Source organism: Kogia breviceps, chromosome 13, assembly GCF_026419965.1.
Source record: "Kogia breviceps isolate mKogBre1 chromosome 13, mKogBre1 haplotype 1, whole genome shotgun sequence".
Classification (NCBI taxonomy): Eukaryota; Metazoa; Chordata; class Mammalia; order Artiodactyla; family Physeteridae; genus Kogia; species Kogia breviceps.
In genome coordinates, this window is record NC_081322.1 from 38,607,657 (window position 1) to 38,628,299 (window position 20,643).

General features: G+C 43.2%; 1 protein-coding gene across 1 annotated transcript in view; it reads left to right on the plus strand.

The window, feature by feature from the left end:
* Positions 1–20,643, plus strand: part of CRYBG1 (crystallin beta-gamma domain containing 1) — a 193,408-nt gene that overhangs the window by 130,069 nt on the left and 42,696 nt on the right. The window contains exons 3-8 of the mRNA XM_059083840.2: positions 2,981–4,545; positions 9,813–12,099; positions 15,140–15,187; positions 15,274–15,392; positions 17,020–17,188; positions 19,294–19,433. Coding sequence (XP_058939823.1) covers positions 2,981–4,545; positions 9,813–12,099; positions 15,140–15,187; positions 15,274–15,392; positions 17,020–17,188; positions 19,294–19,433 — 4,328 coding nt within the window. The remainder of the gene's footprint in view (positions 1–2,980; positions 4,546–9,812; positions 12,100–15,139; positions 15,188–15,273; positions 15,393–17,019; positions 17,189–19,293; positions 19,434–20,643) is intronic.

A 20,643-nucleotide genomic window follows, 5' to 3' on the forward strand; every position in this document is an offset into this window, starting at 1 on the left:
GGCGCAGTGGTTGAGAATCTGCCTGCCGATGCAGGAGACACGGGTTTGTGCCCTGGTCCGGGAAGATCCCACATGCCGCGGAGCAACTAAGCCCATGAGCCATGGCCGCCAGGCCTGCGCGTCCGGAGCCTGTGCTCCGCAACGGGAGAGGCCACAACAGTGAGAGGCCCGCATACCGCAAAAAAAAAAAAAAAAAAAAAAAAAAAAAAAAAAAAGCAGCTATAGCCCAAAATGAAAAACAAAACAAAACAAAAACCTGTACTGAGCAGAGAAGACAGCTGATCAGACGCCTTTCAACCGCATGGGAAAAATGGATTGCAACATCATTGGCAGGATGGGATAACATGTACACTAGTTTTCTTTGGACATGGGCTAGAATTGAGCCAATAAGACTCAAACCTATTCCTGGCTACTTCTTTAGGATATGTTTGAAGGCCTGTCCAGGCAGCAGAGACAAAGAGCTCCATTTCCAGAGTTAGAAAGACTACTGGCTGTGGGACCTTGAGCAGGGATAAGGAACCTTGGCAAATGAGCATAAAAAGACTACCTATCTTCAGGGCTGTCTCTGATAAGAATCTATGTAAATCACTTAGTAAGTCTAGTGCATAAAGAATTATTACGTTTAGGGCTTCCCTGGTGGCGCAATGGTTGAGAATCCGCCTGCCGATGCAGGGGACACGGGTTTGTGCCCTGATCCGGGAAGATCCCACATGCCGTGGAGCGGCTGGGCCCGTGAGCCATGGCCGCTGAGCCTGCGCGTCTGGAGCCTGTGCTCCGCAATGGGAGAGGCCACAACAGTGAGAGGCCCGCGTACCACAAAAAAAAAAAAAAAAAAAAAAAAAAAAAAAAAAAAAAAATTATTACGTTTAAAAACCATGTAATACCTTTGACTCATAGTGAAAGAGTCCAAATATATATTCCTTAGGAGACTGGAATATTTTAATGTATTTTTTCTTAAATTACACAGTGAATTCTTCCTATATTATTTATATAAACACTGAATAATTATTAATCAAAATCCGGTTAGATTTTAGAAGCATATCAACTCAGTCACAAAAGCTCCCAGTGGCTGCAACATTCGATTGTCCCTCTCCTCATGCAGCAGCTGTCTAGTTCCAAAGCTCCCACCAGGGGCTTCTCAAGTGCAAAGAATCACCTCTGGAGTTTGTCAGTAAATCTGATTCAGGAGCATTTCCTCAGGAGCCGATTCTGGGGGAAGTGTGGCCTGCAGTCTACTCCTCTGGGCTGACTCTGGCTCAGGGGTGCCCACTGCACTGCCATGTCCTCTGTGGGGAGTTGGGGGTGCTCGGGCTAGAGAAGCTGAGGACCTGGGTTTGGATCCTGACTTTATTGCCCACACCCCTAACACAGCTTAAGTCTCTCTGCTCTGAGCTTTGCTTTCCTTATTTCTGCTGTGACATGACAAGCACCTCATGTGGCTGTTGCAGAATGACATGATGTTACAGTGCCAGGACTGTCTCAGTAAATGCTTGTGGAGCCTGCTACTTCCATGCTTTATCTTACAGTCTTTCCTATTTCCCACCCTCTCCCACGTCCACTGGCTGCATATAATTCAAATGAAATGGAGCCGCTTTAAAGAGTGATTCAGGAACCCCTCTGTAAACAGTCAATATTGTAAAAACTGCCCTGAATCTTCACCTTCCGAGAAAGGTGGGGACCAAGCTAGCTCCTGGGTTTTAGGTGGAAGAGGTAATTCTTAAGTGATTGTAGCCACACATGTGGTCTGAGTTGCCGTGGGCTCGTTACCGGGAATAGGCTTCCCTCGGCTAGGAGCTTGGATGGGCCCGCCGCTCTAGCTCCCTCCCTCCCGCAGGCGGGCCTCCTCCTCTTCCTGCCCGCCCGGGCACCTCGCGTACCGGCTCCCGGCGCGCCGCGGCGCCCATTGGCCAATTTGCTTTAACTGATTTGTTCTGAGCGCCCTCCTGGCTTCCCGCGCTGGCGCCAGGTGCCGGCCGTTTTGCCCCAAGCTTTGTAACAGGCGCAGGTTTTTCCCCTTACCGGCACCCGGGCTGCTCGTCGCCGGCGGCCAGGGCCCCTCCCATGGATGGGTCGGCCCCTGGGGTTTCCCCCCATCCGGTGCGCACCCGGAGCCCAGAGGGGTGGTGAGGGACCGACCCCCGGCCGAGGTCGGCGTGGGAGAGCCCCGCGCGCTTCAGTCAGCCCCGGCCAGATCGGGGTGGGGTCGGGGGGTGGGGACCTGCGAAGGCGGTCGCCCAGCACCTTCGTCCTCCCTCCCGCACGTGCTCGCCCTATTGACACTCCCCGGAACTCCCCGTGGAGAAGACCCTCTCGGGTGAGCTCGGAAGGGGTCAGCTGTGTTCCATGAGGACCAGCGGGCGTTTGATGCCCAAGTGCTTCTCCCATTGGACGAGCGCTGCCTGGCGCGCCGAGAACCTCGGGCTTAGCCAAGGGCACGCCCAGGGGCTCGAATTCTCGTTTTCTCAAGGTTTTTAGTTGGCAGTCACGTTGAACCCAAGTGGTTTCCTTCAGTTCTGGAGAAGACTGTTTTTCCTCATACTCCTTTCGCCTACAAAAAGAAAAGGCGGCATTTCAGAAAAAATTCCGCCTTTAGTAAGTTTACTGCTGCCCTGTAGTCACGCATGGCTGTTTTGCAATTGCATCTTTAAGGGGGAAGGAGGTAAAAAGCAAAACGTAGAAAGACCTGGGAGTTATTTTGCTTGAGTGATTATTTGGACCTTCCGAATTTTCTTTCATAATTTTCTTTCTATAGTTAATGTTACTCTTCAGTAGCGCCAAGCATAGATGGTGTTCGAGAAAAATTCAAATGATAAAATAAGAGTTTATTTTGTTGGAATGAATTCTCAAACACAAATCTCGTTTTCAGTTAGAAACTCTGGCCTATTATCATTTTGGCTTGTAGTTCCATAATATACTTAACTACTAAAGAAAAAAAACGGATTCTCAGGTTCTCTCTTTCCCATCCCCTTTTATTTTTCAGTCCAGCGCACAACCACCAGAAGAGAACAAAAGGAAACCAGTTTTGGGAAAACTCGGCACCCTGTTCACGGCAGGAAGGAGAAGGCACACCAGAAACGGGTTAAAGAGTCCCACCAGCTCAAATGCCAAATCATTCTCTCCCAAAGAAGTAACCTCTTCTAAACTCCCCGAAACAGAGACTGAGAAGAGTCAACTTCAGGGCAGCCAACGCAAGCAGACAGACACGTGCGAGGAGGACTCCCCCCAGGAGAAGTGCCAGGAGCCGGAGGGCCAGCGCCCCGAGGGCTGCGTCCAGGCGGCCCCCCCGGACGCCGAGCGGTCACCTGGCTCGAGCAGCCGTGCAGCGCAGGCGGCTGTGCAGCAGGGCCATGAAAGTGACTCACCGCAATTAGAACCTCTGGAGGCAGAGGGAGAGACCTTCCCAGATGCCACCACCGCTGCCAAGCAGCTGCATTCCTCACTAGAGAATTCCTCCGGGCAGGAGAACGCTTCGCCCGGCGCTGGCCGCGAGCAGGAGCCAACTCGGGGAGCGAGAGGCGTGCCGGGCTCGCCCGCCGGGGAGCAGCCGGCCGACGGGGCCGCCCGCGTGTGTGACCAAGGGGGCTCTCCGGAGCACCAAGACACGCCGAGCCAGCCCCCCGAGGACGCATCGGCTCCTGCGGGCCACCGTCCCGCTGAAGGCTCAGAGAACCAGGCGGGTTCGGCGCCGGCAAACAGCAAAGCCGACCCCCCGGGGCGAGACTGTCGGCCCCACGAGCGCGCCCACCCCGCCAAAGTGATTACTCTGGACATCTACTTGAGTAAGACTGAGGTGGCGCGGGTGGACGAGCCCGTCGTGATCAGTCCCGGGGCTGAAGATTGCGGCGATTGCGAAGATATGGAGAAGAGGTCGAGTGGCCGAAGGTCGGGGAGGCGGAGGAGGTCGCATAAATCCACCGACTCCCCCGGTGCTGACCCGCCGCTGCCCGACTGCGCGCCCTGGAACGACGCGGTCTTCGACAACGAGGTGGCGCCAAACGCGGCCGCCGAGAACGGCTCTGCTGAAAAGAAAGTGAAATCTCTGCGGGTGGCCCCCGACGGGGGCGTTGCCTCTGTTTCCGGCCTAGAGTCCAAGCCCAGCCCCGACCCCAAAGGGAAGCCGCTAGGGGAGTCGGAGCGGAGCAGACAGCCGCCGCCCGCCTCGTCCCCCACCAAGAGGAGGGGCCAGAGCCGCGTTCCGAAGGCCGTGCCCACCTCACCCGCCGGCGGCCCGCGGGCTCCGGCCAAGGATTCCCCTCCCAGGAGGGCGTCCGACCCCGGCCCCAGCCCCGGCCCGGCCGCCAAGGAGAGCGGGGAGGAGGCGGCCCGGGTCATCCACCGCAAGCTTATGGTCAAGAGCACCTCTCTGCTGCCCGAGATCAAGCCCGAGCCCAACAGGGGGCCGCTCCCCAAGCTCTTCGACGGCCGGGTAGAGGGAAGTCGAAGCAAAGAGCTGGGCAGATCGGTCGGAGGTTCTGATGCCGACGGCTTGAAGCCCAGGAACAATTTCGGTCTGGGCAGGTGGACAGTGACCACTACAGTGACCATGTAAGTAACTGCGGGGTTGGGCCGGCGAGCCGCGGTGGCCGCACACGGGCTGGGCGGCCGCTCTGAGGGGCGCAGGTTCTTTGCATTTGTGGAAGAACTGTCTATGCATTGGGTTTCCTCCTCGGTGGTGTAATTAAGATAGTGAAGGGCTAGTTAGCACAGTTAAGGTTTAAGAAGACCCATTCGGGACCTTAGTTGGATGTTAATTCCTGTTACTATAAGCTTTTTAAGTTCAGTGAATGTGAAAGCAAGATATCTCTGGAGGTTCAGTGTTTACATAAATAATAGAAGACAGCATGGCTTGACGAGCTAATTCTATTCTTTATTCAGAATATGCACCAGCATTCCTGGGTGGGGCATTCTTAAAACACAAATGAGGGGCTTCCCTGGTGGCGCAGTGGTTGAGAGTCCGCCTTCGGATGCAGGAGACACGGGTTTGTGCCCCGGTCCGGGAGGATCCCACATGCCGCGGAGCGGCTGGGCCCGTGAGCCATGGCCTCTGGGCCTGCGCGTCCGGAGCCTGTGCTCCACAACGGGAGAGGCCACAACAGTGAGAGGCCCGCATACCGCAAAAAAAAAAAAACAAAAAACAAAAAAACACCACAAATGAATTTGAAAACAGGGAGCAAACACTAGTATGTACAGTATACCCAGTACCTTTGACGTGTCTGAGTTTAAGAGAATTCACAGAACCTTTTATGGAACTTGGTGCATTATTGGCCTAAAGCTTTACAAAAAAATCTCTAATACGAGTATCTTGGTTCCCCTTTATAATGTTAGGTAGTTTTGTGATATTTTTGCCACCAGGTCGAAAAATAATTTTCAATTATTGAAATGAAGAAAGGTCAGTGTTTTTACTGGGAGACTATATGATAAATGAAAGGACACGTTAGAAGGATCAAGCTCAACAGCAGACTGACCACTTGCTGTTAAGTTTATTGATTTCTCAAATATTTATTGAGTACTTTCTGTGCATGGTAGTGTGCTAGGAACTATGGGGAAAAAGCCACAACTGTGATTCAGTATATATTGCCTTGAAAAGTTTATGGCACATTCTGGCACCCAAGATGCTGACAAATCCAATAACTGTAACAGGTGATAATCTGATTAAACTGCCAAATGGATGTTACCAGCCCCAATGCTGGGGGTGTGCACAGGAGGAAGAAATTACTGTTGGTGTTTTGGAGGAAATGGGTTTGAGCCTTGATGGTGAGTGTGATCTGTATAGGTAGACGAGACAGGGAGGGCACCCTAGAAAACTCTTAAGACCCCCCCCCTTCCCACACTCATCCTCCTCCGTCTCTCAGCACATGTGAAAAGCGAGTATCTAAACTTTTTCCTACATTCACACATTTATTAAAAGAGCTGAGGGGCTTCCCTGGTGGCGCAGTGGTTGAGAATCCGCCTGCCAATGCAGGAGACACGGGTTCGTGCCCTGGTCCGGGAAGATCCCACATGCCGCGGAGCAACTAAGCCCGTGAGCCATGGCCGCTAGGCCTGCGCATCCGGAGCCTGTGCTCCGCAATGGGAGAGGCCACAACAGTGAGAGGCCCGCATACCGCAAAAAAACAAAACAAAAAAAAAAGAGCTGAGATTTTCACAGTGTTATCATTCTTTTTTTATATATATAAATTTATTTTTTTTAATTTCTGGCTGCATTGGGTCTTCTTTGCTGTGCATGGGCTCTCTCCAGTTGTGGAGAGCAGGGGCCTCCCACTGCAGTGGCCTCACCCGTTGCAGAGCACGCGGGCTTCAGTAGCTGTGGCACGTGGGCCCAGTTGCTCTGCACGCGGGCTTCAGTAGCTGTGGCACGTGGGCCCAGTTGCTCTGCGGCATGTGGGACCCTCCCGGACCAGGGCTCAAACCCCTGTCCCCTGCATTGGCAGGCAGATTCTCAACCACTGCGCCACCAGGGAAGTCCACAGCATTGTCATTCTTAAACTGAATGGATTCATTCTATTTGAATTCTTGGATAAGTAAGCTTAAGAGTAGGCAGTCCGCTTGGTAAACACTGGGGAGGAAATCCTGCTTAATGAATAACTTGAGCTACCTCACCAGCTGCCAACCTGGAGAACTTTGATGGAGTCAGCAATTTATTCTGCAACAGCAGCATCAGAGAAATAACCTGAGTGAATGATGCCCATTATTTGTAGAAGGCCGGTGTGACTGAACATTCAGACCTCCTAAGTGTGAGCCTTAGAGAAACTATGCTGTGTACCTGATTAAGGGTGCTTCCCCTATCTTCCAGTCAGAATACACCAGTTGAAGAAGAAGAAGAAAAAAAAAAAGAATACACCAGTTGAAAAACCGGAAATGTTACACTGTTAAGGGATAGGGTAAACAAACCAACAATCTTGCAATGAAACTCTTCTTCATGTGCTGTTTCCTGTGACAGAACTAAACCAAATGTCTTTTTCTAAGGAGTGATTATTTCCTACCTAAAATTTTCCTTTGCAGAGGCTCAGTTTAATTCTGTTTTGCGCACGGACTTGTACTTGGTGAATCGGCAAACTATTGGAATGGAGAATTAATAATTCTTTCTCATCCTTTGACCCATTTATGTTTGACTGATGCACTTTTTTCAGACCCTTTAGTTTTTCCTCTGATTGTTTTCAACTGGAGATGTTATGTGGATTATTTCTAAAAAACAACTTGAATCTAAATTTTTATAGTTAAAACCATTTTATATCCCCGAAAAATAATAACTGTGAAGCAGCATGTTTCTTGATGCTGTTAGAGAAATTATGTCTTCAGTTCTACCAAGTATTGAATGTTGAGATTCTTAAAATGGTATGTTTAGAATAAGGAGAATTTTCTTCTCATATTATAGCCATGGCTTCTTAAACTCCAGGATATTTTCCCTTCCCACATCTTAATGAAGGCGTTACAACGTGAATTATAGGAGACTTCCTTTTAATCAGTTTGAACCAGGTTAATTGTAGTGACTCTATAGCAGAAGTTAATAGCACAGAAAGTTTGATTGTAAAATGTATTTTGATCTTGGTGTAAATCTTTAATGTGCAGATGTGTGTGTCCTGTCCTTAACGTAGCTTATTGGCTAACCTGGAGCATTTTCCATTTACATCATAAGATCTACTTTGGTATTTGACTGTTCCTTGAGCTGATTAGTGAGAATTTTTTTAATGTATATTCCCTGCTATGTGAACATCCCTCATTAACTGATAGCATTTGTAAGTTCTCTTATTTCTAATCATCTCACTGGTTTTAGAATTTAATCTTTAAGGAAGTGCTTGTAAGTTAATTTTGCTTTTAAATTTCAGATAAGGGCCCACTGTGAGGGAGCTTAGATATCTTAAGGAGATATTGGGTAAAGCAATGCTGAGGAGAAATTCATGAGAATGTATCAAATTTAGTATTTAAATTAAAAATTTAAAAATGAACATCTAATTCTTAATGCTGTATTTGGGAAGGCCATCTCAAGTCTTCTCAGTCTAATCATTTTTTCCAGAAGGATAAAGTGTCTTCGTCCAAGGTCCTACTGCCTGTTCCTTCAAAAGGCTCCTCAGGCCCAGCCTTCTTGAAGGCCAGTGAGTCCGTGCAGGAGACAGTGTGAGATGTTAATGCTTCCCTACTTTGTGTTCTCATTGTCGAGGTGGCCTCTAAATTATGATTATCTTAAAGCTCTCTTGATAATTTATTGACTCCTTGGATCATAAAGCTGGAAAGAACCAGAGGTGGTCATTGAGGTGAATCTAGTCTTATCTGGGGAAGCAGCATAGTAAAGTTGTTGGGAGCCTGGCATCTGAAACCAGAACACCTGGCTTCTGTCACTTACTAGCTGTGTGACTTCAGGCAAAGTACTTACCTTCTCTAGACCCCAACTTCCTCCTCTTAAAAAAGAATGTGTAAAATTGTACATGAGACAAGCCACAGAAAGTGCTTGACGGTCAGTGAATGTTAGTGGTATTATCTCTTACATTTTATAAACCACTAGACTAATGATTTAGACATTTTTGTTTTTAGCTTTGGAGTCTGTTCTTCTTGGAAAGCTTATATAAAAGTGATATATAAAACAGATAAGTAGGAGTGATTCTGGTTGAAAGGAGGGTGGTTGGCCAACAGTTTCATCCCCCAGTTTCTACTGTCCCCTGTTGCAGCCCTTGAAGAGAACCACAGAATATCTTCAATGATAACGTGTATGTGTGTGAACCAGTACACACACATGTTCTAAACTATCTAATTTTTTGTTTATTTTTACAGGTAGAGAAGGTAGCGTTTAGAGAGTTAAGGTAGCTTGACCAAGTTTGCACAGATAATTGGTATAATAGCCAGGACCAGAGACAGAGGACATCTTTTTCCTCAGAAAGAAAACTGTGTACATTCAAAGACTTAAAATTTACATTAGGGTGCAATTATACCCAAGAAACGTGAGAAAGAAGGGAGATTCTCTTTGCCCCCAGAATGGTGGCAAAACCAACAACTGAGTAATTGATAAGTAAATTATGGTACATCTATATGATGGATTTTTATGCAGACGTTATGAAGACTTTTCAAAATTTTTAGTAACTTGAAAAATGTTAAAAATGTTAAATATAAGGTTAAATCTCTTTTTTTTTTTTAAGGCAAGATACCAAACTCTATGAACAGACTAATCTCAATTCTATTGAAAATATTTCCCTATGCATACAAAAAAGACAGGAAGTATACTAGAATGTTGACAGGGATAGTGTTTGAGTGGTAGGATTATGAGTGGTTTTCTTGTCTTTATATTTTCTAAATGTTCTATAGTGAGCACACTTGTATAGTCAGAGAAAAATTTTATGGGGGAAGGATGAAGGGAATAAACTATCCAAAGAGGTAAGTAATAGATAAATATTTTTTTATAATCTCCCTTTTGAGATAATGTAAAAAAAAGTTATCAAAAATACACAATTTATTTTGGGGGAAGTCATTTACATATTTAAAGTATGGGCGTGCATGAAGTATTTAAATTGGTTCTAATGTTCTTCAGTCCCAACTCTAGTGCCAAGCACTGTAGTTATCTACTAGGTACATGATAAACTTATTAGAAAACTTGTTACCCTCTCACCTCTAGCCTTTCTTAGCCATATAATTTCTCGTCCCTCATACGGAAGCGAAACATCCATTAAAGGTAATTGATAGTATATTTAGAATTGTTTAAAAATAGTTTCATAAAAAATGTTACCTATCAGAAAGATATTGGCTTTTCACAGTTTTGTAATAAATTGGTATGTTCACTTTAAAACCCAGGTTAATAACTTTGTCTTGCTGCTTTATTCTTGCAGCCCTGCCAAGCCCAAACATGTGGAACTAAATCTTAAAACCCCTAAGAATCTTGGCAGTTCGGGAAATGGGCATAATCCATTTAGCCAGCCAGTTCACAAAGGAAACACTGCCACCAAAATCTCCTTATTTGAAAACAAGTGGGCAAACAGTAGCCCAAGACACACTGACATTCGAGGTGTGAGGAACACTCCTGCCTCTAATAAAACATTTGTCGAGAGGGCACAGCTGAATTTAGCCAAAAAAGCCAAGGAAATGGAGCAGCCTAAAAAGAAGGTGATGCCAGATAGTCACCAGAATGGTGTGCTGGGGAAGGAAACCTCTGCAGAAGCCAAAGTTACTGTTCCTGAAGAGGAGACTGCTGGTTCTCAGCTTAACCAAGGTGATAAGGTAGATGGGCAAACAGATGCTGGCTGCCCTTCTGAACCAGTGGTTACTGCTCTGATTCCTATTAAGGACCACGAGCTCTTAGGAGAGGATGACTCAAAGGCTGCTGACAGCAAAAGACTTGAATGTGAAAATATGGCTGATACAGCAGAAGAGAGCCCTGCCATTCTTGAGGCCAAAGATTCACCTCCAACAGCCATACCAAAGCCACAGGATGGATTTTCTGACTCACAGCACCCAGCTGGGTCATCTAATGGGCCTTCTCTTTCACTGGCTGCCCCCGTTCCTGTGGATGATCCCAAAGACACATGTGCTCAAGCCCCTGTAAGCAGTTTTCCGTGCACTGATCTAGAAGTGTCAGAAAACCATAGTGGATGTACTCTGCCTGTGTCTCATCAGAATAATGAGAAGATGTCCTCCTCCAGACTTGCAGGAGGAGGAGCGGGAGAAAGAAGCCCTCCTTTGTCCCCAGAGCACAGCCTGGCAGCTATGGGAAATGAGTGTCCATCCAAGGTCCTTGTCCAGGTCAGGTCCTTCGCGCTCCCTGTGGAGAACACCAAGGATGTCCACTCTCGGATCATCTCAGAGAGCTCTGAAGTTAGAGAAGCACAGTTGCCAAGCTGTCACAATAATGAACTTGAAGTGGTTTCCGTTGCAAGTCGTACTCCCCAGAAAGAGGAAGTACAGGGCAATAAGAGCCCATCACCCAAACACATTCATTGCACAGAGGAACATGTAGCAAAATCTGGCCCACAAGTCATGCCGCCCGAGTCAGAACAAACTCTGCCTATTCAGGGCAATGGAAAACCCCTGAAGACTGAATCCAGCACCACCAATTACACTGGCAACAGAAATCATTTAGAAACCCCTCAAAGACCCAATCAAAATGTTGTAAATGGCCAGGACAGTCCTGCCAGCCTTTTGAACATTTCTGCTGGTAGTGATGATAGTGTATTTGATTCTTCTTCTGATATGGAAAAATTCACTGAGATTATAAAAAAGATGGACAGCGCAGTTTGTGTGCCCCAGAAGAAAAAGAAGGCCAGGATGCCAAACTCCCCTGCCCCTCACTTCGCCATGCCTCCTATTCATGAGGACAATTTAGAAAAGGTGTTCGATCCCAACGTGTTTACCTTTGGTTTGGGTAAGAAAAAGGAAGGCCAGCCAGAAATGTCACTGGCTTTACATTTGATGCAGAATCTTGACACCAAATCCAAACTGAGACCCAAACGTTCATCCACCGAACAGAGCGTCCTTTTCAATTCCTTGCAAACTCGCACTAATGGGAAAGGCGAGCCTCTGGCGGCTCCAGAAGTAAATGACAAGGAGAACAGAGATGTCACAAACGGTGGAGTCAAGAGATCGAGGCTAGAAAAAAGTGCCCTTTTCTCAAGCATGTTATCTTCTTTACCACAAGACAAAATCTTTTCTCCCTCTGTAACATCAGTCAGTACCATGACCACATCTTTCAACACCGCTCACAACAGTTCTCTTTCTCGGACTTCCGAGTTACAGCCCGTGGCTGAGGGTGCCCCACCCTGTGGTTCAGAGAAAGAACAGCCAAGTCTGCTACCCAGCAACGTAAAGGTCTTCAATTTCAACTCGTCAGATACGTCTCATTCGGGATTGGAAAGTCCGAGCTCCGTGGAAAAGTACCTGCAAAAAGAGGAAACCAGAAAAGATCTGGATTCACGAAGCAACCTACCCGTGCCAAAACCTACATTTTCTGAATTTTCAAAACTGAAGAACAGTGGTGATATGGAAAAGGCTAATCATATTGAAAGTGTTCTTAAGTCGAACTTGCCGAGCTTTGGAAGCAGTGACACAGACTTCCCCGGTCTTTTCAAATCCACCCGGTTTGACCCAAGCATTTCTTTTTCTGGAATATCATCAGATACAACAGTAAGTAGCAACATAGTATTATTTATGTGGTTTACTTTTAAGTCAGAGGAGAAGGGGACATGAGCAATTCATGTTATTTGTTTAAAAATGGTTATGCTCGTGTCTGATAGTTTTTTATTCATTCATCACATATTTGAAAACCTACTATGTACAAGGGATTTTAGAGTCCAAGAGAAAAGGTACTTGGATTCTGTTCTCAAGGCATTTGTAATCCAGCAAGGAAAATAAGCTACAAATATTTTAGGGCACTTGTGAATTTATGTGTTGTATTGTGAAAGGTGTAGATAAGGTACCTTGAGAGCTCAGAGACAGACAAGGTGTTTTTTCTTCCCTAGTTCTGTGTAAAAATGCTCAATACTATACCTAGAATTTTGAACATTTATGAAGCAGCTTCCTTTATCTGGAAAAGGCTCCACCGAGGAATCTTGTTCCTAACCGTTTCTCTTGTACTTTGAGATTCACTCTTTCTTGCCCTTAGTAGCAATAAACGTTTATCCCACATGGTTGATAAAGTATTTTCTCTTTATCTGGAGTTAGTTTTCATTAGGGAAATATTATTTTCCTGCAAAGCTGTTGGGGAGTAAAGAATTTGGTCTGCGTTGGCACTTTCCTGTAACAGAGTAGAAAGGATGGCAAAATACCATTTTGAGAAACAGTTAAGATTTCTCCATCTTCTTTTATCTGACTGCTAGAAGTTGTTTTCTTTACTCAGTTTTTGATGTGTATTTGTGGCTTTCCGTTACCAAGCTTGATACTCAAGTTGAAAGAGGGAGGCAGATAAGGTTTAGAGCTCAGTTCTGCTAAGCCCAGAAACAGGCGTGGGCCTCTGTATTCCTGTTGCCCAGTCTGTGAACCAGGCAACCTGGCAAGTGTAGATCAACATCCAACACAGTTTATCCAGGCAGAAAATATCTTGCCCCCTTCCTCATTTGTGCAGGGCACTGCCCCATGTTTGAATTTGTTGTATTAGCTTTTGCTACAAGCCTATCATGGAATGCAATTCTGGAAGCTCTTTCAAAATGTATAGTTGGATTTCCATCAGAGACTCGATCTCTCTGCTCCAAAGTTTTCTAATTTTTTACTCTTAGGATGACACCAACACACACACACACACACATACACACAACACACACACATAGATGTAGATATAAAGTAAAAATTATTGAGGACCTCAAAGAGTTTTTGTTGATATGGGTTATGCCTATTGGCATCTATTATATTAGAAATTAATAGATCATACAAATGTACATTCCTGTAGCCATCAGAGCAATGATGTCATCACACGTCATGGACCCTCTGGAAAATTCCACACTACACCTGTGAGAGAAAGAAAGTGAAAAAGACAAATAACCTCTTCTTATTATGAAAATGGTTTTGACTTAATGGACTCCCTGCAAGATTACTGGGGACCCTCCAGGGACCCCTGGATTTCACTTTGAGAACCACTGCTGTAAACAGATAAAACTGAATCAGGCTATAGCACTTAGAAATCCTAAGATTTTTGAGTATTTCTCTGAAGCACAACATTGCCACTGGTCCACTTCCCATTCAGTACAGCATTATTCTCTCTTTTTAATCATTCTTAGATCGCCTCTCTTATTTGACAATGAGTCTGACAACAGAATATACAGTTCCCTATGGAGTCCCTTGAAAAAGCCAATCAAATGGAGTAAAAAGGAGAAACAAAGTACTTTATACTTTCTCTAGGCCTTTTTATGATAAAAAAAAATTTTTTTTGGTTTTGTTTTTCTTTACACCTTGGGCTTTGTTGACTATATAACTATTCTCCCTTTAATGTCTTACCTGAATTTTATTTAAATATCAGGCTTTTTCCTTAGCTTGTCTTCTTGAAATGTGCATATATAAATAAGCATATGGCATTTTAATCTGTAATAATGCTCTAGTGAGGCCCTTCCTATGGTCTTTCAGGCATATTCCACCCTGGTGTGATGCAAGAGCGATCAGATGAAAGGCAGTCCTTAGAATAGGCATCCTGTTCAGCAGTGAAAGTAGTCCATGTTTTATAATAATTTTACATGTATAATTACTATTTTTATTATCTTAGGCATTTCTGGTTTTACTGGTCAGATGGTCTTGAAAATGATTAGTTTTGGAGCCATATAAAAATATATTTTGTTCATCAAAAAGGAGGGATTAAAGTAACCATGTGCAATGTACATTGTGAAATATACCATAAACACTTTATTTAGACTAGTTATGTGATGAAAAAACAGTAATTACAGATTCAGATAAGGTATGTATATGAACACATAAAATGGATTCAGCTCATTCTAGATATGTGATTAATCCATTAGAATTTCTCTGTTTATTTGAAATTATACTGAGATTGTTTGAATTATAATCTCTTAGCTGAGTTCTTGTTCTGTGAACTGATGTAAAACATAGGTCTGGCTCTTGCGCCCTGAACTTGCCAGATTGGTGAAAGTATCCTAGGCATTTAAATGAGCAGAAATAGAAATGCCAAATACAGTTAGAGGGGGAAAAAAAGCCCTTATTTTAATAGAGTCAAATAGAGTTTGTTCTGTTTTGTTTTTAAATTTTTATTTATTTATTTTTATTTTTGACTGCCTTGGGTCTTTGTTGCTGTGCGCAGGCTATTCTTCATTGAGGTTCCCGGGCTTCTCACTGCAGTGGCTTCTCTTGTTGCAGAGCACAGGCTCTAGGCGTGCAGGCTTCAGTAGTTGTGGCCCTCGGGCTCAGTAGTTGTGGCTCACGGGCTCTAAAGCGCAGGCTCAGTAGTTGTGGCGCACAGGCTTAGTTGCTCCGCGGCATGTGGGATCTTCCCGGACCAGGGATCAAACCCGTGTCCCCTGCACTGGCAGGCAGATTCTTAACCACTGCACCACCAGTGAGGTCCCGTCAAAGAGAGTTTTAAGACACCTTTGGCATAGATCAAGGTAGACATGTTTCCAAATTGACAAATACGAGGCAAATACAATATTAAAGGATCATGAGAGGAGAAAAGAGGACTTTACATAAAGTTTAATTATTTGTTGTGTTTTTGTTCATCTGATTACAGACACTTAAAGGAAGTGTCCAGAATAAAATCAATCCCCGACCTGGAAAGGTAAGATTATTTTCAATTCCTAGGCTAGATTTCATTTTGATCTGTTAAAGTGCAGTAAAACATGCTACCACTCTCACTTTGTTTAGGTGGTGATATACGGTAAACCCGACATCTCAAAGGAGTGCATTGAAGTATTCAGTGACATTGAGGATTGCAGCTCTTGGAGCCTCTCTCCCGTGGTACTCATAAAAGTTGTTAGAGGATGGTAAGAGTGATACTTTGTGTTTCTGACTTGGAGGGTGTGTGTTTCACATTTTTAATTACCGTTTTGGTCATTAGTACTTATTTTAAATTATGCCCTTAGCAATGTAAAGGGCAGATAATACTAGTCATAGTGAATACTAAAAGAAATTCATGTCTAAGAAATATGGTTTATAATGTTATTTCTGATTATAGGAATGATACATGTTGTTGTTAGAAAAATCAGAAAAGTGCAGCAGTATAAGTTTCTTTTTCCCACATAATGTTGGCTTGGACTAATGAGCACCAGAGTCCATAATATACTTTTGGTTTTTGAATTTTCAATGAGGTTGATAAGAAATTGCACTACTCATGTTGATAGGTCATAGTCGTGTTGATAGAATTTTTAAAATTCTATAAGAAAAAACATCTTTGCTAACTTTTTAAATGACAGTTCAGTGAAGGACTAATCTAAATTTTATTTTCTAACTATTTGACAGCAGGTAGTTTTTATTAAGTAAAGAAACTGTGAAACAATTATATTACCAGCTTAATTGCTTTGAGGAAATACACAGGAAATTGAATAAAGAAAAGCGGTTTTAAAAAAAAAATCACCTGGCATAAATACTTATCTTTAGTACCTATTTATAAACTTGTTTAAAAGAAAGAGTGTAGGGCTCTAGACATTTATGGTTTACAAAATTATTAAGCTTTTCTTTAGGTCTCCATCTGATTAAATATGCAGCATCTTTCCTCTTAGGTTTTAGATATTTTAATATATTTTTCTGTATATTCAACATATTCATTAGAAAAATACAATTAGCTTTTGTTCTTAAATTTGAAAACTGAAAGTTATTATTTTGTCTTTAATGAATAGTGATTCTTCAACTTTTGTTGACTTCTCTCGTAAGACCAGCACTGTCATATATTGTCATGAGTTTTTTCTTTAATGTTTGGATGTCGTTGGTAAGAATACTTTAAAAATGCTTTCTGGGTCACTAAAGTTAAAGTATTACATAGTATATCTGAAAGTTGCTAATAGAGTAGATCTTAAAAGTTCTCATCACTAGAAAAAAAATTGTAACTGTGAGGTGGTGGATGTTAACTAAACTTATTATGGTGATCGTTTCGTAATATACACACATCAAATCATGTTGTACAACTTAAACTAATACAATGTTATATGTCAGTTAGATCTCAATAAAACTGGAAAATACGCTTTCCATTAACATGCATGTAGTAGTCCTTTGTATCAATATATCCATTGATATGGTTCTAATATATAAGTTAAAATCCCTCAAGAGAAGTGTTTTTTACATACATAAAAAGAAAAAAAAATGCAATAAACGTCCATTTATCTGACATACTACTAAGTCTCCACCAACTGGCAATTCTATAAAACTTTAGTAGCTCTATAATGTTCATATTGACAGTCAAAAGTTCTCTAAAATCCTGATAAAATTCTTCAGTTATCAGAGCTTAATTATGCCCACTGAAGTTTTAGTTTTAGGGAGAGTTTATGCTGTTTTAATTGATAGAAAATTGGCCACTAATATATGGTATATATATAGTGGCTATTGACCAGAATATTTGCATATTCAAAATATCTCTCACAAAGCCTGGCTAATAGTTTTGCCATGTTTTATTCTTAGCTGGATTTTGTATGAGAAACCAAATTTTGAAGGACACTCCATCCCCTTAGAAGAGGGAGAATTGGAACTGTCTGGTCTCTGGGATATAGAAGATATTTTGGAAAAAAACGATGACGAGGCAGAGTCGGCTAAGCCTGTGGTGATTGGTTCAATCAGACTTGTGGTCCAGGTAGGTAAAATTAGTAAGCTTTTAATAAAGGCAAACGATTTCATCCATTCTTTCAGCAAATATTTATTGAATGCTGGGTATAATTCTTTTGAGAGAGAGTTTCATTTTATGATAAAAGTGGGACAAATATGTGGTGTTTTATGGATGTATTTTCTGTATTTTAAACATTTGTACATGTTAAATGAATTAGAACTAAGAAACATTCTAATTAGTTAGTCATCTTTTTCACAATAAATCCTGAAGGTAGATTTCTCATTCCGGCCCCCCATTCCCATCTGCAAATGTATTTTACTTAATAACCTAGCCCTTTTTTTTTTTTTTTTTTTTTTTGCGGTACGTGGGCCTCTTGCTGTTGTGGCCTCTCCCGTCACGGAGCACAGGCTCCGGACGCGCAGGCTCAGCGGCCATCGCTCACGGGCCCAGCCGCTCCGCGGCATGTGGGATCTTCCCAGACCGGGGCACGAACCCGTGTCACCCGCATCGGCAGGCGGACTCTCAACCTCTGCGCCACCAGGGAAGCCCTCTTACTAGTTTTAAGTACATAATGTGATGAACCTTATGTAAGACACGAGAAACACCATTTTAAAATGTCATAGTGGGATAATTTACCTGCAGTTTTTATTTATTACTCAAATACTATTGGTAATAAAACAATATTTTAAACTATCATCCAAAATTCCATCTCTCATGAAGTGTCCTCCCTTCATTTTTCTGAATTCTCTACTCTTTCTTGGCTATATCATAATCTGCTTTTTCTATAGTTGTAATCATAATACAGGTACAGTGTTGTTTGCCTTTAAAACTGTGATTCTCAATCCTTTTTTTCTCTCTCCATACCACTTTCCTGAAGGTTACACTCCCATTTGTAACGTCTCTCAATGATTTGCATCTAGGGGAGATATTAGGATCTGGTGGAGTGGGGATTTAGGGATCCAGGAAGGTGGGCTAAGGGCAATGAAGCACATTGGTAAAGAGGCCTCCTGTTGCCCCTGATAATAGCAGACCTAAGGTGAATTAATGCTTTTCATGTTATTATATGGTTTGGGGTTTAGCTGAGCATCATATTCCATTGATAAGATGTGCTATCATTTATTTTACCTTTCTTCTTACTGTGGGACTTAGGGAAAAACTTACCTTAAATAATACTGCCATGAACATTTTTGTGCATTTAATAATGTATACATTTTCTGATTTATTTCCTTGGGGTAAGTTTTTCTGAATGGTGTCATGTTAAAGAGAAGGAATACTTTATGGCTCCTGATATGTGATGAATTGTAACTTTTTACAGATTGTGTTTATGGTTTCTTGACACATAAACATAAGTCACAACGTATGTTCAAGGGGGTCACCTTTTCAGTTCACTAGATTTGTTCCTTTTGTTAATGTTTGAAAGAGCTGCCCCTAAACTGACCCAAGTGTTACCATTTTTTCTGTACCTCAGTTCACCTCGCTCTGCAACACAGAAGAGGTTCAAAAAACATTCAGTCAGGGCTCAGGCACCCAGCCAAGAGAGGCCTTTTGTAGAGTGTTTGATGGACATGCAGTGCATGGAATAGTGACTAAAGTGTAGAGATTTAAGTCACCATAAACGTGTGCCTTTGCCTTTATGACTTAGACCAAGCCGACATCATAGTCAAGGAGAGTTACCACAGGGGGCTTATGGGCACAAAACAGCTGAGGAAGATTCCAAGTGCAACCACTCTATAAACCAGTATCCCTGGACGTGTACGGTCACATGAGAGCAAAGGAACTAAAACTCATGTTACCAAGGAAAGCGAAGAAGTTTTGTTTGTTTTTTTCTCTGTGAGAATGAGAGAAATAACTATGTTCCAAAACTCTAAAATACATTTCTGGTGCTCTTTGCTTGAATGTAGCACTGAGATACATGACAAAACCAATGTGTCTGCCCTGAAAGATCATGTATTATTAGATCATGAGTGAAAACAGGAAAGGGATAAAGTGGCAGGTGATCTGTGCAATCTATGTGTATATTTAAAGCTTCTTTTAATTATTTGAAAAGAAGAAAAATGAGCTTACTGTAGAGTTTAATACATGGTGTACTATCATACATGTATACATGTATTCATTTTTCTTTTTTTTTTTAGGATTACAGAGTTAGTCAAATTGACTTATTTACTGAACCAGAAGGGCTAGGACTTCTGAATTCCTACTTTGATGATACTGAAGAAATGCAGGGGTTTGGTATGATGCAGAAGACTTGTTCCATTAAAGTACATTGGGGCACGTGAGTATTTTATTTCCAATACAATTTTAATGAAGCCCTTTTTTGAGTGTAAAAAGAGGACTTAAGATACTCTGTCTCTGATTTGTTGTCCTATTAAGTAATTATTGACTACAAGGTTTTATTATTTTTTGATAAGGCACATAAAAATCTGATATTTTTGGTTACTATATTACCACTATGTTCTTATGATTCAGCTCTCATAAACAATGATGATTACTTGGAGGAAGTGCAGGGAGAAAACTGCATTTTTTTTTTTTTTTAATGCAGTACGCGGGCCTCTCCCATTGCGGAGCACAGGCTCCGGACGCGCAGGCTCAACGGCCATGGCTCACGGGCCCAGCTGCTCCATGGCATGTGGGATCTTCCCGGACCGGGGCACGAACCCATGTTCCCTGCATCGGCAGGCGGACTCCCAACCACTGTGCCACCGGGGAAGCCCTGCATTTTTTAAAAAAATTTATTTATTTATTTTTGGCTGCGTTGGGTCTTGTTGCTGCACACGGGCTTTCTCTAGTTGCTGCAAGTAGGGGCTACTCTTTGTTGTGGTGTGCAGGCTTCTCATTGTGGTGGCTTCTCTTGTTACGGAGCACGGGCTCTAGGCGCGCAGGCTTCAGTAGTTGTGGCATGCAGGCTCAGTAGTTGTGGCTCATGGGCTCTAGAGCACAGGCTCAGCAGTTGTGGCGCACGGGCTTTGTTGCTCTGCGGCATGTGGGATCTTCCCGGACCAGGGATCAAACCCGTGTCCCCTGCATTGGCAGGTGGATTCTTAACCACTGCACCACCAGGGAAGTCCAAAAACTGCATTTTTAATGTGGGGATTTCCTTTTTGAAAAGGAACCTGATTCATTCAAAGCTGAGTTGCAGATTATACCTTCAGGGTAATTCAAAGGAGGTAATTAAAGCATGTGTGCCCCTGATATTTCAGGTGGGATGGAGGCCAATATGCATGCTACTTCCTTTAACATTTTCACACAATGCTTTCCAAAGCCCCTAGAATGTTGGTTTCAAAAATCACAGGAAATTGCAAGGGTATTTTGAAGGAAATGGAAATATCTCAGAGTAGAAATTAGGCTAGAAAGTGCAGGCTGCAGAACTGAAGCTTGTGGCTTCTGCAGTGGCGTGCACAGCCCAGGGCATGTGACAGACATCCACTGAGATGCAGGAAAAAACACTAAAGCTTCTTTATATATTATTTTAAATTTTCTTTTCA